Below are 25539 nucleotides of genomic sequence, written 5' to 3' on the forward strand. Positions count from 1 at the left end.
GGAAGAAGGGCAGTCAGAGACAGAATGAGCGGACGGTGGAGAAGAAACGCAGCGCCTTTGGAACATTTATTATCTAACGAAGACAGAGAGTTATAGGGAAAAGTTAAGTGACTTTGTAAACAGGAGGACTTGGGGTGGTTCAGGCAAAGGCAAGCCTTTAAGTTGGTTTTGCTCAGCTTCCGAGCCTAAGTGAGGTCATTGTGAAAAGGAAACAAGTTGTGACGAAGTTCTCACGACATCCTTAAAGGATGGGATCTTTAACTTTATGTAACTTGAATATTATAATTGAAATTTTTTCCATAAACAAATGTTACCTTAAAGATCATATTTGTATATTAAAGTTTCATTTCAAAGAATAAAAAGATAAAATAGTAGACTGTTTAAAAATAATTATGTTCCGTGTTGTTAGTTCTCCAAAGAGCGTGGGGAACCTGCACAGGAAAGCAGGCACTACGGGCCCTAGCTGGGAGGGCCCTGGGGGGGCGGGTCTTGGCCAGCACAGGAAGACAGGCCCAGTCCCTCCTTAGATGGTGTCCTGCTGATTGGGAGGGAGCCGTATAGTATAGATGGCCTTCTATGGAAGGGGCTTGGGCAGGAAGTGAGGAGAGAAAGGCTGGGATGGCTTGGGATACGGCGGGAGCTCAGCACGGAGGAGCCTTGGAGACAGACTGGATGAGGTTGGCAGGCATGCAGTTTCCAGGGGGTATCCAGCCTGTTGGTCTCTTTCCATATCTGGCCTCTTCTGGAGACCAACATCCTCACCACAGGATGGCCCCTGCTGTAGGATCAGGCACACCCAACAATAGCTTTCAGAGCCCCTAATTCCCCATTCTGTAGACTCTGGCTGAGCTGGGAAGGACCTACAACCCTTGGCTCACCGCTTGGAATGAATGCCTGGCGCCTAAGAGGCCTCTGCTGAGGCCAAAGGGCTGTAGAGTTGAGAAAAGCAACGGTTCACAGCTTGACCGTCATTTGTAACAGTAGTTGTTTGTTGAGCACATATTATGTGCAAGGCACTCTTCTAAGCTCTTTACATAGATTGCCTCATTATTAGCTGTGGGAAGACAAGCAAGTCACAATACCGCAATCTATCCATGTATTAAAGTGGGATATCTATTTCATGATGTTTTTATGGAAATATTAGAAAGCAGGGATTCTCAAACTTTAATGTGCACATGAGCCAGCCTGGAATCTTGTTTAAATGCAAATTCTGACACAGGTTAGGAGCAGGGCCCAAGATTTTGCCTTTCCTACAAACTGCCAGGTGCTGCAGCTACTGCTAGTTCAGGGGCCACATTTGGAGAAGCAAGGACTTAGAGCACAGTACTTGGCAGTTGGTAGGCACTCAATAAATATTCTTTAAATGAATCATTAAATGAGATTATTAGATGGGAAGCATCCATAAATTGTAAAGCGCTGTGCAGGTGTATAGAATCATCATTCTAGGACAGTCAGGCTGGGAAATCTGCCTGGAAAAGGGCAGACTCCTAGGAGAGTAACTGTAGAGTAGCACCTTAGGACATTATTTCTGCATCAGGCTATCGGGGCCCACATCCCATCACTCAGCAGGCATCGCTTGAGCAAATAATTTAACTTTTTTTGTACCTCAATTTCTTCATCTGCAATATTTGGTGAAATGCCTACCTCGATGGGCTACTGTGGGATTTATTGAGATGATACATCAATCCCTTAGCACTGGGTCTGGCAAAGAGTAATAATAAATAGCTATATATGTTTTAGTTATTATTATTTGTCCCAAATCCCACAGGAGCCTGCGGGGTCCGCACCCAGCCTTCTAAGGGCCATGGAGCCAATTTCTCTCTCATTTGTGCCCCTGATTTCTCCAACAGGGTTAAAGTTATAATGCTCATGAAAATCTATTAAAATACAGCCACCTCCAAGACAGCAAGAAAGGAAGTGAAGGAGGAAAGTAGGAATTAAATTCCCAAGGAACGAGTTTGGGGATTCTGAACCACATCAAAGAGGGTTCATGTGTCTGTAGAGACCATGGGGGAGCACCAAGGTCTGAGAGTGAGGCTCCTGGATCTATAGTTGGCCGTCTTTTGGGCATGTGACTGTGGACAGTAAGCCCTATTTCCCAATGGTTCTAGGTCCTTCTTTCATTGTGTCTAAATTGGGAGAATTGGAAAATTTGGAACCAAGGATCCCCCCCAACTTCTAGAAAAGTGTTGAAAGACTTTGTCTTGGAGTGGAACCTAGACCCAGGCTGTGCGGGGTTATCCAGCTCTTTAGGAGAGGTACTTGTGGAGGGTAAAAGCCCCAATTCTGGAGTCAAATAGGCATCAGGCTTGAATTCTGAATCTGCACAAACTAGTTCTGTGATCTTCATTGAGTTACTTAAAATCTGTGGGCCAGTATCTTCTTGGTGTGCAAACCGTGATTGTGATTGTGATTGTGACGACATATGAATGTTTTATGTGCATATAAAGCTACGAGGAGCGTCTGATGTGCAGCAGTGCTCAATAAGCAGTAGGTACTTTTTTTAAAGCAGAATTTCTGGGCTGATCTCAAGTTGCTTGAAAATCAGGCAAACATTCTGAAGGAAACAAGGAGTGGGAGGACGCAGGCGCCCCCTTGTGGTGAGTGCATTAACTGCAAGGACAGTATCTTGATTCCAGACTCAGAGCCTCCTTAGTGAGGGTAGGTGCTCAGTGAGTGCAGCTTTTCCACACACCAGCTCTGTGGCCTTGGGCAAGTTCCCTCCATGATGGTGAGACAAGAGGGTTTGGACTAGGTAATCTCTGGGACCCCCTCATGATCTCCAAATGTGTCAGGTACCCAATCCAGGCATCCCTTTTCCTAGTGGGTGGGGTTCAGTTTTCTTCGACTCTCCCAGCACAGTTATTGGAAATCTTACCAATACTGGCGTCCCCAAATCCTTAGCAACTGGTGTCCTGTAACCCCATTGTACTCTTATAGACTCCAGCCCCATACCCTCCTGTAAGGAATGGACTACCAGGGATCCTCAGCCCTGTCCTTTTGCGGAAAGCTAGATTTTAGGCTGCAGGACCTCCCAGGAGCCTGGGACAGCTCCAGGACCTTGACAGCTGCCCTGGGACTGTTCGACTGCTCGACTTTCATGGCTAAACAGGAGTTAGTTGCCCCGTTAAGTGCTAGGCCATGTTAGATGGAGCTGACCTAGTCAGTTTGATCAACACAGACTTGTAGCACAGGTCTAAACCAGAGCCCAAGAGCAGGAGTCTTAACCTGGGGATACAGAGAAGTTTTCAGAGTCCCAGTGGTGTGCAACATCTCAGGCTATGTGCGCCTTTCTGGGAAAGTGGGCACATAACCCGCAGTCCTGCTCAAATCTCAACACAGCTGGGCAGTGAGGGAAGACACCAAGGTCGTTGGGTGGGTGTAGGAAAGCACACCAGAACTAAAACATGCTGTCCCCTTCAGTGTGGCAGCCACAGAAGACCTGAAAATGTTTCCCATCACTTCTGCTTCCTTCACTGGGATTAGCTTTCAGAGCCTAAGCGCGCATTCTTCAGTAGCTCTTCACTGGTGGCAAATGTCTATACTTTAAAGGGGCATTTAGAATTAAGATCAGTGACAAAAAAAATTGGTCAGGTGATGTAATTCTGTTTGGGATTCTAAACTAAATGTGGTTAAGAAGCCATAAACCTGGTTCTCCTAGGCCGATAGGAGGAGGTTCTGGACAGCATCTAGCAGTGGTTCTCAACCTTCCTAATGCCACGACCCTTTAATACAGTTCCTCATGTTGTGGTGACCCCCAACCATAAAATTATTTTTGTTGCTACTTCACAACTGTAATTTTGCTACTGTTATGAATCATGATGTAAATATCTGATATACAGGATGTATTTTCATTGTTTGCGACCCACAGGTTGAGACCGCTGGCTACAGGGAGTCCCAGCATGTCTGCAATTTTGGAACGTGGTTTCCTAGTGGCTACTTTGAGACAGTGCTCATGTGAATGTGTAGCTTCCAAACCATTTTTAAGCCTCATTACTCGGGTCACAATACAGGTACTGTTTTCCACTTGGAGAACATCAATCTGGAGTCTCCAGGAGGAGCATTTGGGGGCCCCAAGGTTTCATTTTTACCATAAGACCCAGTGAGACTGGAGCCACTTTCTTCCAACTCATGATTTCAGAGCTGCTGGCCCAAAGTCGGGGATGCTAGCCCCAATTCAGTGTGACTCTAATGCGGTGGAATGCTCCATCTACATGGTTCACATCTCATTGCAGTTCATTTCATATGAGCACATCCATTTTCAAGAAGGGGCAGCACAATGACTACGGTCGTTGTAAGGAGTTTACGAGTGTGTATTAGTATTGACTAACTAGAATCAACGTCTTGAAATCAGATTCACTGATGAGGAATTGGTAACTGCCCAGTGATTAGTAAAAACCTCTTATAAACCCAGTCGGGGACAGGGGGTGGTCACATGTTTATCATGTTTATTTCTCAGGTGAAGCAGGGCCACCGCACTGGAGGGCAGAAGGCAGTCACGAGAACTGAGGTGTGTGTGTGTGTGTGTGTGTGTGTGTGTGTGTGTGTATGTGTTTCCTTCCCTAGAGAGGAAAACCTCCCCGCATAGGGGAACCTCCTGGGCCCAAGAGCACCGGCTGCCTCGCAGGCTTTTTCTGATTCCTCTGTTCTTGGTAACCCAGAGCACAGCTGTGTGGCCACCTCTCCACAAAACGAAACCCACAGTCTCCCAGGCTCCAGCCAGAAGAGTGAGCTAGCAATGCACAAACCCCAGAAAATCTGGACTTTGAAAAACTAGGCCTATTTTAATGTCACCTTCAGTCTTTTTGCAAATGCCACTGCCGCAGCCACTGGAGGGGAGATAAGAGTCACCCCAAGCCTAGACCCAGAGTGGTACAGAACAGCAGCACTCCCAGGAGGCTACGGGCCAGAAACCAAAGCAAGTGCCCAGGGGCAGGGAGACCTGGAGGTCCTACTTCCCACGCTAAGCCTTGAAGCTTGAAGGCTGGTCCTTGGTCACGGGATGATGGCATTTTTGTGTTCTAGCTTCAAGCAGGGCAAGGATGCAATCTGAAGAGTAGAGTTCAGTGTCACAAAATGACTTAAATAAACAAAAACCCAACCACCTCCTCCCCAAAAGCAGCTTTCCAAATGGCTGCTTCTCATGCACTCAGCATCCTAGTCAGTATGTCACGTGCCAGGGACTCAGGCTTGGGGTGGAGTCATCCAACCCCCCTCCCCCACTTCCCTGCTCAGCTCCGTTTAGTGAATGTTCAGTCAATATAAACTTAACTTGCACGGCTGTCAACCCCAAGCCAAACATAACCACAGCTAAATCTGCTACTACTCACCCCCTAAAGGCATTCAAAAGTCACATATGCAGGAGTAACGCTCTCCAGCTGTCACAATGACTTGACCTGTGCTTCAGGTTTTCTCATGGCCTGAGGTGAGACTAAGGGGACATGAGGGATTTATCTGGACACATGCTCCCTGGCTGCTTCACACACCATATTAGGCCCCTCATTTATTCTAATGATGCTAGGATTGCTAGCCTTCCCCCCACCCCCCACCCCCCCCACCCCCGTCCCTGTATCTCCCCCCCTTGTACCGCCCTTCCCCGCCCAGCTACTCCCCAACCATCTGGGAACTGCATCCTTTAGAATATCAAAATCCACCTCCTCTGAGGATACATTTCATCTGGGAAAGGAACCAAGTCTGGTGAGCACGGAGGCCGAGACAAGCTGGGTAGCCCCTCTGGAGGAGAGCAGTCCTGGCTATATAAGGTCTTCTCAGACTGTGTATGACTTGGTTCTGGAAGCCATTCCTCAAGGGAAGTGGCAGAACGTTTTCAGCAAGGACTTCATCGTCAGGGAACATGCGCCTCGCAAGGCCAACATAAATCCTGGGGGTGGGGGGTGGGGGCGGTGTTTTTGGTTTTGAAGCTCTTTTTTCCTCGTAGTTGCTAGAGTTCTCCCTCTGGATGGTCCCTACGTTCCATAGGTCTGGCTGTTCCTGAGACTATTTAAAAGCTTTCCTGATTTGACAGAGCATGGCGGTTAGAGTGGGGTTTCTTCCTGAGCTGCTCAAAAATAGCAGGGGTGCTGTGAAAAGTCAATGGCCACCAGTTGCCCAGTGGGTTTGGCATAAGCCAACTGCGAGGCAGGAAGCCACCGGACACAGTACTGAGTGGGGGTGGATTTTTTGGTCTGGGTCCCTTCCCCCTCCCCACCCCACCACACCCCCCACCCCGTCCTCACTTTTAAGATGAAGCAAGTAAGCAATTCTGGAGCCTAAGAAGGTGAAGACAAATGGATAAAGGAGACATTTCTCTCCTCTCCCATTGGTGTAGAGCATTGCTTGCCCCTCAAAGGGCTTGTCTGAATGGCACCATAAAAGAGAAGAGGAAGATGGAAGGGCACCTCAGGGTGACCCTCGGCATACACCTCAACTCAGGTGGCTGGAGCGATCACTGCCCCTAAGCTTTGCCTCATGTTCTGGCCCTATGATCCCTGAGGGGAGCTCTAAAAACGGCCACTGGGCATCAGCTGATGGACCACAGGAACCTTAGTTAACTGACCGTTGACCCAACCCTCTCAGGAAACCAAAGCCTAGAGGTGACCTGTCCATGTCGCAGGCTAGTCAGTGGCAGGGCCAGGAGGAGCGTTCCTTTCAGCCGTCACCGCCACAGACAGAGGACCTGGCCAACTGCAGACAGTGAAGGAAGGAAATGATCTTCGGTGCCACCTGTGAGCAGATCGGCGAAGGGGCCGCTGTGACTCAAGATTGCCTTGCACAGGGCATCATAAAACCTCCCAGGAAAGGTAACTGAGGGAGGAGGAGAAGGGAAAGAGGAGTACAGATAAATTTATTAGTTAAATACTGATTTTACAGCCATTTCACCTTAAGACAATGTTAACGGGTTAGGGAAAGAATAGGAGGGTGGCCTTCAGGAAAGAAAGCAATGTAAATGATGATTAGAGCAGAATCTTGGTTTCGAGATATTCTCTGCCACAGCCTGTAGGATTTGGGTGGGGCGGGGGAGGCCTCGGTGTTGGGGGTAGGACGCAGTAAGGCCACAGTCTGCGGCAGCTCTGTGGGTAAGGAGGACATGGAGGGAGGAGTCTGTGAGCTCCGGCATCACAGGCAGAGACAGCAACGTGGAGCTACGAAAAAGGCCAATTCCAGTCCAGCCCCGGAGAGCCCTCAAGGCCCAACTCAGTGTCTCCTCTTAGCAGTCGTCATCGTGCTTTTCATGAGTTTTGTTGTGTTTGCTTTGAATTTATGCTGCAAAAGCGCTAGCTTTTCACCTCTTGGACAAAGGATTTCTGATGCCAGGAGGGCACGCTGCACCCTTTGGGTGGACTCGCTGCCTGGCCCAGAGGCCCAGCTCCGCAGAACAGAAGGGGCGCCAGCAAGATCCGAGTGCAAGCGAGCCAGAATCCACGGAAAACCCTGCTCCCCATCCAGTGCCGGCCCAGCCCAGGGCGTCCGGACAGCCCCTCCAGAGGGATCTCAAGTCTTAGGTAAGTGTCGGTCAAACTCGCTTTAGCAGCAGAACTTTTTTGTTCTCACTCAGAACTCCCTGTGCATGATGGGGCGGAGGAAGGATTTTGGGGGGCAGACTCGGGGGGTGCTGCTGTTCGGCTAAACTGCTGAGCTCTTGTTTTGCTGAGGGAGAGACACGGCCAAGCCAGAGGCAGGCTGAATCGCCCGGAGCAGTGGAAGGGATTTTTCTTTTCAGAGGCCTGTGGTGAAGAGAAGGAGCGAAGGGATGACGCTGTGAGCCGGGAAAGGAACATGGGGGAGGCAACATCGCCAAGTTGAGACTTTGCGAAGCCATACTGCATGGTGGGTGAGGCAGCCTCTCCTCCGTCTCCCCACGGAGCACCCAGTAACACGGGCGACGCCCAGCGTTCCTGGAGTCAGGATTCAGTCCTGAGGGGAGCGGGGGTGCTGAGCCTGAAGGGGAGTGTTGGGCACAGGCAGGAGCTGCCTGGAGGGGCCTGTCACAGTGAAAGGCACATGGATGCCCTGGCTCAGGCTGGAGCCGGGTCCCAGCACCTGCCCCTCTCCACACCCTCAGATCCTGGTGCTGGGAACACCAGGGGAAAACCACCGTCTTAGGCCACAGTGATGGAAGGGTAGAGAAGGACAGCTCATCTCTTGTCAGGGTGGAGTGGGGCAGAAAACGAGAAAGAAGTCTCCAGCTCCACGGAAGGGACTTGAGTGTGCTCCTCGCGAAGGGTGGGTGCGTCCAGATCAGAGTTCTGGTCCGTCCCAGCCCCTCGTCTTGAAGAGGCATCTGATGAAATCCTACACCCACTCCCCTCACCAAATCATCGACTTCAAGTTTCTTCCCAGTTGTCCCGGAGTCATTCCCAGACAGAGCAGGCTGGCCACTGGGAGCCGTCCTCGCCTCCGCGGTTCTCCAGTCCCAAGTCTGTGCAGGCATCTGAGGAGGGAGGGAGGTGACATTATGCCGTGATTATGTCCCCGTGACTGTCGGCCAAGGCCAGGCTGTTCCAAGGGTCCTGCTTGGAGCTGGCCTGCGGTGACTGGCTGACAGAAGCTGCGTAGCCTTGTGGAGAGAGCTTCAGGGACGAGAGGACCGGGTGGATGGAGGACCCGTGGCCAGACATGGCGCTGACCGAGAACGTCTGCAAAACAAAGAGGGCAAGATGAGGTCAGTGGGGTCACTCCTAGGGCTCAGGAGGGGGAGCCCCGTAAGGTGATGTCCCCAGGCTGGCTCCCACGCCTAGGAGAGGGACTAGAGGAGCGGCCAACGGACAAGGGCAGGACCCGGGACCCAGCAATACTTCCATTTCCTCCACCCTGTGCTGTGGGTACAGAGGGTCTGTGTGATGCATTAGCTGCCACCGAGCACCATGACCAGTAGGTTGCGACTACTATGGTTTCTCTGAAGGCTCTGATAGTTACCTGAGACCTTCGCTACAATCTCATCACCATCAGCGCCCCACTTTCAAGCAGTAGCCGTCTTCCCATCTGGAAGGGGCTCCTGGCTCTGCTGGTTCTACAGAGCCAGCTGCTCTTCACCTCGACAGCAAAGGGCTGGTTAGACATGGCCTCCCGCAAGTATGGGCAGGGAAGAGGTCAGAGTTAATGGGAAACTGCGACCAGGAACATCCGGATCCCAAATGAGGGGAGCCACAGAGGGAAGGGGGTTCAGGAGCAGGGATGCCATCATTTGCAAAAGAAGAGAATGAGGGGACTGCTGGTCCATCTTCTGGGCACACGAGAAAGATGGCTCTGCAGCTGGCCCTCGTGAAAACGACATCCTGCCTGTGACCTCCTCACCACCCCCAACCCACCCACCCACCGGGCCCTCTACACTTCCACGCCTCTGCCCATGCCAGGAGGGCCCCCCTCCTTCCCTTCCTCCTCCTAACATCTACGCATCCTTCAAGGCCAAGGTCAAACCACCCCTCCCTTAGGAGACAGAGGAGCTGCCCAACATTTGTCTCTCACAGGTGTGTCCAGATTACTGTGGCTTGATCGGATGTGCAGGCAGCCCCCAGCCTCGAGGGGGGCCCTGAGGGCAGTGGGCAGCGGACAAGTCCCTCAGTCACGTGCTCCAGGCCCCAGTGCCAGCCTGGACACCTGGTACTCTAGAACCTACTTCCCCCTGGGCAGTCCTGTTCCCCGCTCAGGGGCGCACCTGGGACATGGAGCTGCTGTGGCCGTAGTGGGACCCCAGCCCGGGCTCTGTCTTGATGGGGCGCATCTCTTCGCTGCTGCTGGTGGTCGCGGTGCTGGAGTTGCTGGAAACGCTGCTGGTGGGAGGGAGGCTCTCGCTGCCCGAGGGACCTGGAACAAGGCAGAGTCAGGACACCCAAGCAGAGCAGAGGCAAGAGGACAAAGGGGTGGCCGTCCTTTGAGACAGCTGGGGTAGGTCCATGCTAATGGCTTCTTTATATTTGCTGTGGCGAGAAGCAGGGGTCCTTCATGGGTGGAGGGCATCGGTTCCCCAAATGAGATTTTTAAGAGAACGTTTTTTTGAAATGACAGGGGCAGCACCCCTTATCCCAAACCCCTTGAGGCCACAGGTGTTTCAGGACTCAAAACTTTTATTTTTAATTTTTAAAAGGGCATATACTGTACATTAGAGGACAACTCCAGTGAGGTCCGGGACAATACCCACATTTAAATGCGTGAATAGTTCTACAGCAAAACATGGGGATATTCACAAGTGTGGCAAATAAAAAACGATACATAGCCTGTGTCTGTTCAGATTGGGTTTTGCTGCCAAATCTAGCCCCCTGGACTTTGAATTTCAGATAGGGGATTGTCCATCTGAACCAAAAACCTGCTCTCTGGGGTGGGTGGGGTTACTTATGAACAGTGCAGCCCACAGGGGAGAGACACTGAAAGGTCTAATGCAGTGGTTCTCAACCTTCCTAATGCCGCGACCTTTTAATACAGTTCCTCATGTTCTGGTGACCCCCAATTTCATTGTTACAAATTGAACATAATTAAAGCATAGTGATTAATCACAAAAACAATATGTAATTATATATGTGTTTTCTGATGGTCTTAGGAGACCCCTGTGAAAAGGTCGTTTGACCCCCCCAAAGGGGTCGCGACCCACAGGTTGAGAACCGCTGGTCTAATGAGACACGGCTGCCAGAGTGGTAAGCACTGCTAAATCCGGGAAAGGGCAACTGTGGTCGTGTTCTTGAGAGTGGAAAGGGGAAATTATCTGACTCTGCAGGGCCAACTTCCCATCAGATCCGCTGGTTTATTTTGCTGTGACTATGGCGTTTCCCAGTGAGATCTTTCCTTTGGTAGCAGCACTGAGGAGGAAGGGCTCTGGGAGGGAACAGAAGTAGTCCTTAGCTTTCATCTAGAGATTGAGAAGGCAGGGTGGTACCTTAAACAGCATTTGGACCCTGACGTGTAAAAACACGAGTCTAACTACCCATCCACATCTATGTGATTCTGGTTAAGCCACTGCCCTCTCTGAGCCTCAGCTTCTTGTTTGTAAAATGGAAATAATAAGGGGGGTCTCATGGCGGGGGGGTGGGGGGGGTCTTTAAAGATCAACGAGAGAATATTTGTGAAGAAATTTTCTAAAGTATAAAGTACTATGTGATGTTCATTATACACTGGCTTACAAACCAGCCTGTCGTGACCATGACTAGATCCCAAAGATGGGGGGACCGAGGACGGTTCCCTTTTCCTTCAGGCCCTCGACCAGTCCAGCTGGCCCACTGCGGCCTTTGCGACCGGCAATGATCAGGCCACAACTTGGCCAGAGCCTGCTTCCAAAGCTCCAATATGTCCCATGGTGATGTTCCTCTTCTACGGGGTTCCTCATTGTGTCCTGAAAAGCTCGGGATGGATGATGCCAACGTTACACCTTGACTCCCTGGGCCGGCTCCCCTTACCAAGAACACGTTCCCACACACTCCATGGACGTCAGCCTTATTCATGTAATTACATGCAGCTCTTGCCCTCACCTGCTGGTGTCTTAGCTTTATTCAGGTTCTTGGGCTTCCGTTTTCTGGTTTGAATCCCCTCTTTCCGCATTGCAAGAGGCCTGGGAACCTGAGATGACAAGTCGATAGATATGGTTTTCCATTTGTACATGATCAGCTACAACATTTCAATACACACACTATGGGAAGACAACATCTAAGCAATTCCTCTGTAAACCGTGGCGCTGAGACTAAGGAAATCAGCCCCTGGAACTTCTGCCAAGAAAGACATCAATTCTGTTCTTTTTAAAAATGTATTGAGCACCTTTATGACATCCTGGGTATTATACTAGACCCTGAAGAAACAGACCGAAGGGCACAGAGCCTTCCCTCCAGAGGTTCAGGTTTAGTGGGAAGGACAGACAACTAGAAAATGACCAGACTCATTGGTGTTGGGGCAGAACTCTGTCCTGGGCGGGGGTGGAGAGGGAATGGCACATGAGCTCATCAAGGAAGGCTTCCCTGAAGGGGGGACGTCTGAGTTGTAGGAGGCTGTGGAGCAGACGGGGGCAGCAGGCACAGTGTGTGCCAAAGCTTTTCATTCATCAGCCACATCAGGACACCGTGAGAGTGAAAAGGCGGTGCTCTTCTCAGTGACGATGCCAAGAAAACAGGCATAAACTGGGACAGTCCCCGGGAGTGAGGATGTAAAGACACACTGCCTACAGCAGCTCTTCACTGCATTGAATCTGACCACAGCCAACAGCGGTGTTTCCATGGGAGCAGCAAGAGATGATGCTGGAGTGACGGACCTGTGGACAGGTGCTGAGATAAACTGTCCGCGGACAATACGTTTATCGCATCTGACTCCTCATAAACATGCAGTGACTGTCAGCTGTCACTCACAGAGGCCTAAACCAGTGCCTGGGGAGCAAGCCTGCATCTTTCTAATGTTTGTCAATGCTGTGCCTTCTCCACATCTGGTTTCTTTTAGGCCCGGCCCACAACAGCATAGTTCCTGGTCTCTGCTTGTCTCCCATATGGGATTAATAAAGGCCACACCTGCAAACACTGAAAGAAAAGCAATCACCACTTCAGAGATGTCAACACCGAACGGTTAAGAGAAGTGCACCAGCGTCCATGAACTTGAACTTGCCTTTTAGTCAACTGAGGGTCAGATGAGATAGCACTCCCAACTTTGGGGGAGGTGTACTCAGGCCCTGGTAAAGCCCATCCCAACTTCAGAGGAATCTTGCCCTCTTCTTTATCCCCACCCACCCTCAGTACTTACTTTTTAAAATTGTGGTAAAATACACATAACAGCCCTGACCAGTTTTCTCAGTGGTGAGAGAGCATCAGTCCAAAAACTGAAGGGTCACAGGTTCCATTCCTGGTCAAGGGCATGTGCCTCAGTCGTGGGTTTGACCCTGGCCCCCTGGTTGGGGTGCGTGCAGAAGGCAACCAGTCAATGTGTCTCTTTCACAACAATGTCTCTCTCTCTCTCTCTCTCTCTCTCTCTTTCTCTCTCCTCTCTCTCCCTTCTACTCTCTCTAGAAATCAATGGAAAAAATATCCTCAAGTGAGGATTAAAAAAACAACAAATACACATAACATAAAATTTACCATCTTAACCATTTTTAAAACATATTTTTGTATTGCTTTCAGAGAGGAAGGGAGAGGGAGAGAGAGATAAAAACATCAATGATGAGAGAGAATCATTGATTGACTGCCTCCTGCAGGCCCCACACTGGGGATCCAGCCCGCAAGCCGGGCATGTGCCCTAACCAGGAATTGAACCGTGAACTCCTAGTTCATAGGTTGATGCTCAACCACTGAGCACGCTGGTTGGACACCATCTTAACCATTTTTAAGTATACAGTTCAGTGGTGTTAATAAGCACAGTCACAATGTTGTGCAGCCATCACCACCATCATCTCTAGAACTCTTTTCATCTTGCAAAACTGAAACTCTGTCCCAGACCCTGGCAACCACCATTCTACTTTCTGCCTCTGAATTTGACCACTCTTGGTACCTCGTGTAAGTAGAATTGTATAGTGTTTGACCTTCTGTGACTGACTTATTTTACTCAGCATAATGACTTCAAGGTTCATCCATGTTGTAGCATGTGTCAGAATTTTCTTTTAAAGGCTGAATAATATCCTATTGTATGTATATACCACATTTTGTTTATCCATCCGCCTATCAATGGACATATGGGTTGCTTCCACCTTTGGGCTATTGTGAAAAATGCTACCATGAACACGAGTGTACAAATATCTGTTCAAGACCCAGTTTTCAATTCTTTTTGGAATTGAAAAGTCTCAGAGATGGGTCATATGGTAATTCTACTTTTAGTTTTTTAATACTGCATAATATTCCTCTATAACCCTCCCCCACTCCCCATTGGAGAATAACTGTTTCTTTAACCATTTTCCTCCTGGAGCGTTTTCTCCATTTTTACTATTACAGTGATTCAACAAACATCCTTATATACATTCATTGAAGAATACACAAGTGTATTATCTTATGAATGTTCTTAGAGATATTTTAGCCACTTTTTGCTCATTAAGATGAAAACACGCGTGAGATTAAGTTCATAACACCCCTCCCAGCCCACTACCATCAATCCTGTCCCCATGAGGCAACTGGAGAAATAGACTGTTCCTTACTGTGTTCCAATACAAACACTGCAGCAATAAATACATCAAACATCATGTATTGATTCTTTTATTGTTTTATAGGCTAGTTTCTCAAACTTGTATGCACTGATGCATATCTATACATGCATGTATGTATGTACTCATCCATCCTTCCATCTGTGTGTATGTCTAATGTACCCTGACCTCCATAGGATAGGGTCATACTATGTATATATTTCTTTGCAATATGTTTTTTCATTACTCCAGATCAAGACACATTCCTTTTTTAATTTCTGTGCAACAGTGTACCTTATAGGATGTGCCATAATTTACTCAACCGTTTCTTTATGAGGCTGGAAGACTGTTTCTATTTTTTGCCAATACAAACACTGCAGCAATAAATACTTCAAACATCATGTATTGATTCTTTTATTGTTTTATAGGCTAGTTTCTCAAAAGTAGAGCTGCTACATCAAAAGGTGTGTGTGTTTTTAACCTTAGTAAGTACTGCCAGCTTAATTTCCTGAAAGAATATTTGTAATAACTTACATACAAATCAGCAATATACAGTACGAGAGTATTTGTTTTCCCAAATCCACACCACAGCTATATTATCACGCATTTTAATTTTTGCCAAACACATGGGCAACACAGGGAACCTCAAGGTTGTGTTAACTGACATTTCCCTGATTTTTAGTGAGGCCCAGCCTCTCTGCACATGTTCAGTGGCTAACCAGAGCGGCTTCTGTGAATTATATGTTTATTTCTTTTGCCCATTTGGGGAAATGGGGGAAGATGGATTGTTCATTTTCTTATTATTCTGTAGGATCTCTTTTTTTGTTTGTTTTGCTTGTGTTGTTTTAGTTTAACTTATATTTGAGCAACTAAGACATGCACCAACTAAAAGTTACAAAGGGGGTACACAGTGAAAAAACAGATCCCTCCAACTCTCCAGTTACTTCTCCTAGAGCAACCCATGCTACATGCTACCAGTTTCTTATGTATTCTTCCAGGTGTTCTCTGTGTAAATAAACAGCGACATATAAATTACGTTCTTTCTCTTTCTTCATAAAAATGGTGCCATACTGTGTACAATATTCTACACTGACTTTTTAATGGAGATTGTTGCAAATCAGAACATGAAGAGCTTTGTAAAGCTCCCTGTATTCTGGAAATATGAGCCCTTTTGCTGATATGTGTATTGGTTTTTACTTTCCTGAGGTATCTTTTTTCTGTACACTAATATTAAATGTTCTAGAATCAAATATACCTGACTTTTATCTTATGGCTTAAGAGTTCTGAAAACTTGTCTAACAAGTTCTCCTCTCACCCACAAGGTTACACAAATATTATCTCCTACATTTTCTTCTCGTATTTTTATTGTCTCTATTTAAAGATATTTTACATTTCATACCTTTAATTCACCCAAGCTTATTTTTGGTTTTGGTAGGAGGTGGAGGTCAAGCTTTGCTTGTGTTTTCCAGATTTTATCAATACGATTATTCTTAAGCTATCTTTTATCCATTGAATTGCTACCTTCTTTTTTTTCATACTAACCATATATAGAGACTATTCTGAGTCGCCTCATCTGTAAATGGGAATTAGACTTATATAATGTTAAAGATGAAGTGAGTGTCAGTGTTTCTGCTATGGTATGAAATTCTGTGTCTCCCCAAAATTCATGTTAGAAAGGCGATGGTGTCAGGAGCTAGGGCCTTTGGGAGTTGACTAGGTCATGGGGGTGGAGCCCTCATGAATGGGATTAATAGCCTCATAAAAGAGACTCCAGAGAGCTCCATCATGCCCTGCATGTGAGGAAAAGTCTGTGACCTCCACTATGCTGGTACCCTGATCTCCAACTCTTAGCCTCCACACTGAGAGGAATAAATTTCTATTTAGAAGTCACCCGGTCTGTGGTATTCTGTTGGAACAGCCTGAATGGACTAATGTAGTCTGTATGGTTCCTTCCATATCTAAATACGTCTGTTAAGAAGGAAAAAATAAATTATAGTGTGAAGGGAGAAAGACGAGTGAGGACTGAGTGATGGGTATGAGAGAGCAAGGATGCTGGTCTAGGTGGTGGTCCTGCCAGGGGGGTGGGACTACTTACGCCGTGGAGCTTCATGTACAGGCCGCAGGCGTTGCACACGGGCTCGCCCTCCGCGTTGCGGCGCCACAGCGTGGTGGTGGTGGTCTGGCAGTTGGCACAGGAGAGGCCCACTCTGCGGGAAGCGGACTGCAATACAGGAGACAAACCCTTCAAGTCCAAGTAAAAGGCAGGTGCTGCTCCTTCTGCCTCACAGGGAGGGAGTGCAGCAGGGCTGAGCCTCCCCTATGTGGGTGGTGGGAGCAGGTGATCATAATCCTGTGTGAGCATCTCAGGCCAGCCAGAGTGCCAGGGCCTCCCTTCACCTGGCCGCTCCTAGGGCGGGTGGGGTGGGGAAATGTATGCCCTGGGAGAAGAGTGAATGCTAGTCCGGACTGTGGCTTAGCGACGTTATTAGTCATTCACTATTAGATGGAAAGTCCAATGAGCACTGGGCACTGGAGGCAGAAAAGCAGAATTAATATGGTTTTCAAGTGGTGGGTGAGGATTTATTGTATCCAAGTGTCATCAGAGACTGGATGGGCTGTGGGACCTCAAGAAAGGGAAACATCAGGGTTGATCTCCTCTGTTCTTCCCTCCCTAATATACATGAGAGCCAGTATGTATTGGTCAAAATCAAATTATAGTAAGAAAGGCCCACGGAACAAAGAACCAAAAACTCAATTCCAAACTCTTCCTCGGCCACAGGTCAGGTACACACTGTTTAACCTCCCTGGCATTTGGGTTGATCAGTTGAAAAACGGGTAAGTAACAAAGGAATAAAGGAAGAGTTGACCTTCCTTATGGAGTTGATGGGAGCACAGGAGACGTACAAGAGAACGCTGGACTGGGAACCAGGAAGTCTGGACTCACTCATATGTGACCCCAGGTGAGCCACTAGCTTTTGTGAGCCTCACTTTTCACTTCTGCATAATTAAGGGCTTGAATTAGATGTTCCTATGAAGATTAATAAATAGAAACCTCATTTAAATTGAAGCTGGGAGGGGCTGTCAGGGGAGTCTCATGTGGTACACTCATCATAATTACTTCAAACAAGAGACATATTTTCCATCTCCAACAGGAAGAAGTTTTTCTACTCTACTACTCCAGCAGGTAGAAGGAGGGTCTTCTCCTCCCCCCACAAGACTTACAGCTCAGCCAATGAAAAGCCACAATACTTCTAACTCCCAATTTCTTCCAATGGACTCTCTGTTTACAACAGCTCCTCCTTCCTCTATGAAAGAATGTTCCTCTCCTTTGTCATCTGGACTTGGCATGGTTCACCAGTGGACCACATGCCCCGAATTACAAATCTTCGTTGTTGCAGAATAAACCCATTTTGCCAGAGAAATATCTGGCTCTTTGCTCAAGGTCAAGTCTGGAACACCTTGTAGCTCAAGCTAACTTAACTCTAAAGGTGTGAGAAATTACTATGTAGCCTCCATCCATCGACCCAACCCCTCAAACCATACCTTCTTCTAAAGATGACTTGAAATCCAAAATTCAAAACCAGGAAATGTCCCACCAAGGTAGGAGCCAGGGGCTGAGAAGAGCGAAATGTGCCCCACCCCCACCCCAGGCTGTTGGACTTCTGTGGTCTGGGTACTTGCTTACCAGCCGGCGCTGGGGCTTGATGAGGGGCCGGTTGATACCGTTCATCTTGTGGTAAAGGCCACAGGCGTTGCATAGGTAGTGCCCTGTCCCATCCCGCCTCCAGAGTGGGGTAGACATGGCCCCACAGTTGACACACTCTCTGCCTTCCGAGAAGTCATCAAACATATCTACTGGGTGGGAAAGAACACAGAGGATTAATTATTTGTTTATTCATATTAACCTCATGTCAGAAAATCTAGAGACCAAAGAAATAATGCCCTTTCCTTGAAAGGAGTGCAGGATGGATAGCTTTGGGGCCTCACTTTGACCTTAACCCCTGGGGATCTATCTGCTCCAAGGACTGTCATGGGAAGTGGACATGTTTACTCTCGGACATCCCAGACACAGCAGGGCTCTCCCCAGTCAGGAGACAGGAAGAAAGTCTGGCAGCAACCACCAGCAGCCTGATTTTAGTCCCTCATCTCTCCTTCTGAGCCTGTAACTCTGAGGTTTTTATCTAACACTCAGATCCACTCTGACTTTCTGACTCTCTCTCCCTTTTTCCTTTCAAAGTTAAGATTCCTTTGAATAAAAATTATAAATATTTACTTCAGGAAAATAAGAAAACACTGAAATGTGTAAAGAAATATAAATTACATATAATCCTATAACTCGAAGATCACCAGTGTCATTAGCATTTTGTTCTATTATATCCTTTGGAATACTTTATATAAATTGACATATATTTTTCCTGGTTGAGGTCAAGCTATATAATTTTGAGCCTGTTTTTTCACTTAATGCCAAAGCCTTTCCCACATTAGAAAATCTTCATAAGCTCATTTTGAGTGCATTATAAGATCCCATCACATAAATGGGCCATCCTTTGATTACCATCATTGACCTTTACTTAATCATTACCCAGTTTTTCACTTTTATTTTGTAAACATGGCTCATTTTGTATACAAATGTTAGCATTTCTGGTTATTTCTTAGGATACTCCCCTAGAAGTAGAATTAATGAACCAAAAGGGACTACATTTTCTGAAAGTTCTTGAAATTTTAAACTGCCCTGCCCTACTCCCCCCCCAAAAAGGCTGTAATTCATTTCCTCATTTCAATATGCCTGTATGATATTCTGAATCACAATTTGACATATTTTCTTGCTTATTGATACATAAAATAAAGGTACATGTGATAGCAATGCTGACAGAGTTGATCACACGTCTATGGGAAAGTTGCCGTCATTTGTCACTCCCCTGCCCTCCCCCAGCCCCATTACCTTTATCTTCCACGCCTATAGAATTTTACAATTGGTAAATTCCACTCATGTCCAGTTCAGTTGCCCTGGCAAAATTGGCTGGGCCACTTTTGTTATCCCCTATGATTTATATAAAGCCTGGCTTGGAATTTGCAGAAGTCTCTCTGACTCCGCGAACATGGCTTCTTATTTTGAAAGATGTTTATATGTTTTCCGAATGTTCTCTGTCCCTAAACATAGCTACCTTGGTGTCCAGATTGTCCTTGTCCTACTACCAGAGGCAAGAGTGGATTCTTCTCTAGTAAGGGGGGCGATATTTGAAGGGGGGGGGGGTTCTTTTAATATATTTTTATTGATTTCAGAGAGGAAGGGAGAGGGAGCGAGAGATAGAAACATCAATGATGAGAGAGACTCATTGATCAGCTGCCTCCTGCATGCCCCCCACTGGGGATCGAGCCTGCAACCCGAGCACGTGCCCCTGAGTGGAATCGAATCCGGGACCCTCCAGTCCACAGGCCAACGCTCTATCCACTGAGCCAAACCAGCTAGGGCTGGAGGGGAGGGTTTTTAAGAGCTCTCTCTCCATCAGGACCCAGCCCTGGGGTGTCAGGCTGCACATTCTGCTATTTCTGTGACCCCATGATACCTGCTCTAAGGAAACAGTGGGCTGAAGAAGAGGATGGCCCTCCCCTCAACTCTGGGTACACAAACAGTCATTCGCACCTGCAAACAAGTAGCTGTATGTCTACACCGAGTCAACAGTGTGCAGGTGTGAGGGGCTGTTTGCTCAGGCCAGGGAGCTGAGCACACACTGGTCACAGGAGAGGCTATTTTTGTACCTGGGTCACACTGGGAACCCTGCAGCAAGGTCACCTGCCTGCACAGCCGCACATGAAAAGGAGACTCCGCTCCACAGCTTGCTTCCCCAAGCCTGGGGGAGGCGCGGAGTGAGGAGCAACCTGCCACCACGCTCACTACCATCAAGGCCTCCTCCACCTTCATTCCAGGCAGGCTTGTACCTGCCCTTGCCTGCGGTTGGTGGCCCTGCTCCCTCAGCCCAGGCCTTCCCTGAGGGAACTGGAAAGGCCAGGAGAGTTCACAGAAGGGCCTTAGACTACCCAGGGGCCCTTGCAATGTCATCATTTTGTTGAGTGTTTGTAATAAACACTAGATGGCACTACAGCCTCAAAATTGAAACAAGACACTGGCATCTGGTATAAAATCAGGCTTGGGAAGGACCAGTCTCACCAGTCCTAACCTAGGACAACCCTCTTACTCTTTTTTTTTTTAATGAAAAAATTTAAACATATTCAAAAGTGAAGAGAATTTAAAAGTAAACTTTTTTTTTCTTTCTTTATTTTTTCTTTATTTATTTTTCTTTATTGAATAAGATATTACAAATGTGTCCTTATCTAAACTCCTTTTTAAAAATTATGTTTTTATTAACTTCAAAGAGAGGAAGAGAGAGGGATAGAGAGATAGAAACATCAATTGGCTGTCCTGTGCACTCCCACCACTCGGTATTGAGCATATGCCCTGACCAAGAATTGAATCGGTGACCCCTTGGTTCATAAGTCGATGCTCAATCACTGAGCCACTCACCAGCTGGGCAAAATAACTCTATTTAATAATTATTCAGCTCCCAACAACGTGTGCCCACTTTTGTCTCCTATACCTCCACCCACTTCCCCCGTCTGGCAGAGCTGGAGAAAGTCCCACACATGCTACCACTTCATTCACAAATACTTCAGTAAGGAGTTCTCAAGGGTGGTGATCATCTTTTTAAAGATAAGCAATCTGGCTTCTTTCCTACGTTCCGGAGACAAAAAGTGCATAAACTGTTCTTCTTTCTTTTTTTTTTTTTTTTTAATATACTTTATTGATGTTTTACAGAGAGGAAATGAGAGGGATAGAGAGTTAGAAACATCAATCAGCTGCCTCCTGCACACCCCCCACTGGGGATGTGCTCGCAACCAAAGTACATGCCCTTGACCGGAATCGAACCTGGGACCCTTGAGTCCGCAGGCCAATGAATGCTCTATCCATTGAGCCAAACCAGTTAGGGCCGTTCCTCTTTCTTTTCCCTTCACACTTACTGTTTTATAGTTGGGCAGACTCATCTAAGAGGCCGCCTAACAACCCTCGGCTGGTTCCTGGACTTTTACTGCTTTGAGAAGCCAACACAAAGGTTTGCCTTAGGACAGTGATGGCGAACCTACGACACCTCTGACACGCGAACTCATTTTTTTGGGTTGATGTTTCTTTGTTAAATGGCATTTAAATATATAAAATAAATATCAAAAGTAAGACTTTGTTTTACTCTGGTTGCAAATATCAAAAAATTTCTATGTGTGACACGGCACCAGAGTTAAGTTAGGGTTTTTCAAAATGCTGACACGCCGAGCTCCAAAGGTTCGCCATCACTGGCCTAGAACTCCTTCAAGCTTGCCTCCCAGAATGGGTTACACAGCCAAGCAGCTGTTTGACTGGCCAGGGAAAGGCAGTGGAGGCTGGTAAGTACGCCCAACTGTTCACCGAGCACCTGATATCTAAGCACTCGTACAGACGCCATAGGGGCTAAGGTGAGTCTTACTCTCAGAATGCTAATGACCTAACTTGGGCAATTGAGCCAGAACACCAATTCCGAGTAACGACGTTACTCAACTCATTTTCAGAACATACCTTAACCAAGCTGGGCTTTGGGTGGCAGAAACTTCTTGTCTAGGGTGGAAAGTGCAGAAGTCCGACTCAGATCGAAAGGTCGGGAGGTCACACCAGCAGCCAAAGGAAAGAACTGAATGGGAGGGCAAGGCCATCCTTCCTAAAGGCACTCCCCTGACCCTCCCCCCCACCCCCATCAGACACATGTCTTCCCCACAACCCCCTACATCTTCAAATCTGCACAAGTCCATATTCTCTACCAGAAAATTGCCATCCAACCTACCCAATGAACAGTTATATCATTTTAAGTGATTATTATAAAGACCATGTGACAATAGAGGAAAATGCTTATCCGACATGTTAAATAAAAAATGCAGCACACAAAATGCCATGTAAGGAACTTCTGTTAGGCTACTTGGATTGTATGAACATATATATATTGATTTCAGAGAGGAAAGAGAGAGAGAGAGAGAGAGGAATGATGAGAATCATTGATCGACTGCCTCCAGCATGCCCCCTACTGGGGATGGAGCCTGCAACCTGAGCATGTGTCCTTGACCGGAATCGAACCCGGGACCCTTCAGTCCACAGGCCAATGCTCTATTCACTTAGCCAAACCAGCTAGGGCTGAACTTATCTTTAAAACAACAACAAAAACACCATTCTGTAATGTCATAATTGCCTGTTTTTAAAATCTGACCAAAAAACTAAAAATGAAACAAAAATAATTTTGATCAGACCGCCTCAAGCAACTCCCAGTCCACTATGGAGGAAGGAACTATTTTACTCTCTTACATTTGACACATGTCTCTCCTGCACCCCCACCCCTTGGACTGAAAAACGGGGAGAAAGAAGTGCAAACCCTGCTGCTTAGCACCCAATGGGGAAAACGGGAGGTGACAGGCTGCAAGCCCCAAACCAGCACTAGTGTCTGGAGGTGTGTACCTTGGTAACAGCCACCTCCTCTTATTCCCTCATTAGAAATGGGTAGGGCGGAACTTCCTGAGGGCAGCGGGCAGCAGCCTGAAGCCAGTTCCTAAGCCTGATTTCTAAGGCAGAAGGGCACAGCTATGGCCTTGACTTAGGAAATCCCCACCCACCGGGTGCTGGCCACCATGGGAATCGGCCCTGCCACTGAGAAGGCAGGGGGAAGCCAGCTCTGGGAAGTGGGTCAGCATCACCCCACATCCAGAGGAAAGACTTGTAATAATAATTGTGAAGTACTTTGCAAATAAAAGGAAAAACTCACAACAATGGCTGTAAAGTGCTTTGCAAACACCACATGAGATAACAATGATGGATTATTGTTAGGGTTGGAGGGGTTGAGAGGGAGTGGGGAAGACCAGGGACAAACTTTGGTGTGCTGCATTATGGGGGGAGAGAAGGGACAAACAAAAGAGCTAGAAGATTTGGGGATCTGTTTTTTTCTCAAACCACTGGGGCTGTGCTCTTAACTGTAAATCTCTATCGCTCTCACTCTCCTCCAAGTTCGAGAATACAGGCAGGGAATGAACTGGCAGCAAGGTAGACAGAATATATGTAAGAGGTCTCACAGCTGCTGCTCATGGGAAATATTAATTCATGATTATTTCAGCAAACAAAAGCACAAAATGAATTGAGCCCTAACCCCAAGAATGGGACTCTAACGCCTCACTTCCATCCATGCCCCATTATAGCAGATTTTTTTCAAAGAGGGAAACAAACCCAGCCTGATTTCTTAGGCATCCAATTTAGAATGAATCTTCCCGAGAATTAAGGCAAAACACTCTCCCCCAAGTGCCTGAAAGAAAAATGTGGGCCTGGAGGTAGAAGGATCCCCCCCCCCCCCCCCCATGACTTCCCTACAGAGAACTGACGCAATCAAGGCAAGGACTCCGACCTCTCCCCTGACCTGCCCCATCCATCTCGGGGAACCACCCACAGGCAGGGTAAGAGGGTAAGACAGTAGGGCTGGAAGAAGGAAAGGTCAAGAAGAAGAGGGGGTAAGTAGGAGGAAGAAGATAGAGAAATCAGAGGCCGGGGCCAGGGTTGGCAACACCCACTGGGCACGGCCCAAAGGCTGGACTTGTCTCCCGACTGCTGGAGAGAAAGCTCAGGCTGAGATGCTGCCGTGGGTGTGCCAACCCGCTGGGCCAGTGGCACAGAGCCTGGCTCTGCTCTGCGGCAGAGGTGCCCTCAAGCCCTCCCTCTTTTGAGGGGCTTCCTCTTGCTACCAGGAAAAGCTGGGTCTTGAGTCAGAACCCATGGTGGAGCAACCTTGCTCTGTTCACCCTCAGAGGCTGGGGGTATCTGGTCTTAGGCCATCTACTGTTTCTGGGTGTGGGGCTCTGAAGCCCAAACGTGTCTGCTCTGCTTGCCCCTGTGAACGTGCTGGACATAGATATATATTAGACAAACTTGGGGCAAAATCCCTGCCCAGCCCAGTTGGCGTGGCTCAGTGGTTGAGCGTTGACCTATGAACCAGGACAGTGATGGCGAACCTATGACACGCGAACTCATTTTTTTGGTTGATTTTTCTTTGTTAAATGGCATTTAAATATATAAAATAAATATCAAAAATGTAAGTCTTTGTTTTACTATGGTTGCAAATATCAAAAAATTTCTGTATGTGACACGGCACCAGAGTTAAGTTAGGGTTTTTCAAAATGCTGACACACAGAGCTCAAAAGGTTCGCCATCACTGAACCAGGAGGTCACGGTTTGAGATTATATATATATATATATATTTTTTAAATCCCTGCCCAGAGTTGTTTTGGTCTAGATGGGGATACATACCTCAAAACAAATAATTATATTCAATGTGACAAATTGCAATGGCGCCTGGGCTGTATCACTAGCCCCCGCCCCAGCTGTCCTGGATCACTGTGCAATCTAGTTGGGGAGGCAAGATACCTAAACACAATGGAAAGTGCCCATACCCAGGGCAGCTAGCTATTCAATGCTACAAAATAGAGGCCAGAGAGGATCCAAGGCCTGGGCAATGAGAGGGGAGGGGCCTGCCCAGAGACCTCCCTGGGAGCCAAAGGGGCTTCAGGAACAAAGTCTCTAGCCCCACCCATATGTCCCCTGATGAACCCTAGACCCGAGTCCCATCCAAAGTTCACCAGAGATTGTGCATGGATTTCCTGACAGGCCCAGATCTGTCCCCGGGGCTGGCGCCTGGGTCTGGGGCATGGGGAGCAAACAAATCCTGAGGTTTTTCTGGCAGCTCCGGAGCCTTTGGTCTTCTGGGCTTTGTCAGGCTTGGCCTGTGACAGGAGGCTGCCGAGGGGAGGGCAGACACAGCTCAAGCGGCGTCCAGACTGGCGGGGATCAGAGCACCTATTTTGGAAGCTCCCACAGCCGCTGAACAGAAGCGGTTCTTGCCACAGGCTGGGCCAGGGTTGCCCTGTGGAGTTTGGGGCCTCTGCGTCTCAGCGCCAAAGAACAAAATGCTGGTGGTTCATAGAGATTAGCCCGTACGATTCGGACTGCGGTTTCATGAGATGCAGAACATTTTTACAGTTTTAAAAACAAGGACACTGAGAACAGTCCATATGAAATTTTTAGCACACTACATTTCTTTTTTTTAATATATTTTTATTCATTTCAGAGAGGAAAGGAGAGGGAGAGAGTGATAGAAACATCAATGACGAGAGAGAGAATCACTGATAGGCTGCCTCCTGCATGTCCTCCACTGGGGACTGAGCCGACACCCCGGCAAAGTGCCGTGACTTCCTGGTTATAGGTCGGAGCTCAACCACTGATCCATGTGGGCTGGGTGTAGCACACTACATTTCTTAATAGCCACTGGAAAATATGACTCCTCCCCCTCCCCCCCATCTCTCTCTCACACACACACACCCACTAATGTTGATCTAAGAGCCTGGGTTTGGGCTTAAGGTAACAG

General features: G+C 47.7%; 1 protein-coding gene across 4 annotated transcripts in view; it reads right to left on the reverse strand.

The window, feature by feature from the left end:
• Nucleotides 1-8438: 8438 nt before the first annotated feature.
• GATA4 (GATA binding protein 4) overlaps nt 8439-25539 on the reverse strand; it is an 80525-nt gene continuing 63424 nt past the window's right edge. For 3 of the 4 annotated variants that reach the window (XM_036315479.1, XM_036315478.1, XM_036315476.1), the window contains exons 3-7: nt 17754-17923; nt 16164-16289; nt 11457-11544; nt 9656-9804; nt 8439-8636 (exon numbers count right to left, since the gene is read on the reverse strand). In XM_036315479.1, the coding sequence (XP_036171372.1) occupies nt 8454-8636; nt 9656-9804; nt 11457-11544; nt 16164-16289; nt 17754-17923 (716 nt within the window). In that variant the 3' untranslated portion in view covers nt 8439-8453. The remainder of the gene's footprint in view (nt 8637-9655; nt 9805-11456; nt 11545-16163; nt 16290-17753; nt 17924-25539) is intronic. The other variant, XM_036315480.1, reaches the window with a different exon arrangement.

Source organism: Myotis myotis, unplaced genomic scaffold (genome assembly GCF_014108235.1).
Source record: "Myotis myotis isolate mMyoMyo1 unplaced genomic scaffold, mMyoMyo1.p scaffold_m19_p_6, whole genome shotgun sequence".
Taxonomy (NCBI): domain Eukaryota; kingdom Metazoa; phylum Chordata; class Mammalia; order Chiroptera; family Vespertilionidae; genus Myotis; species Myotis myotis.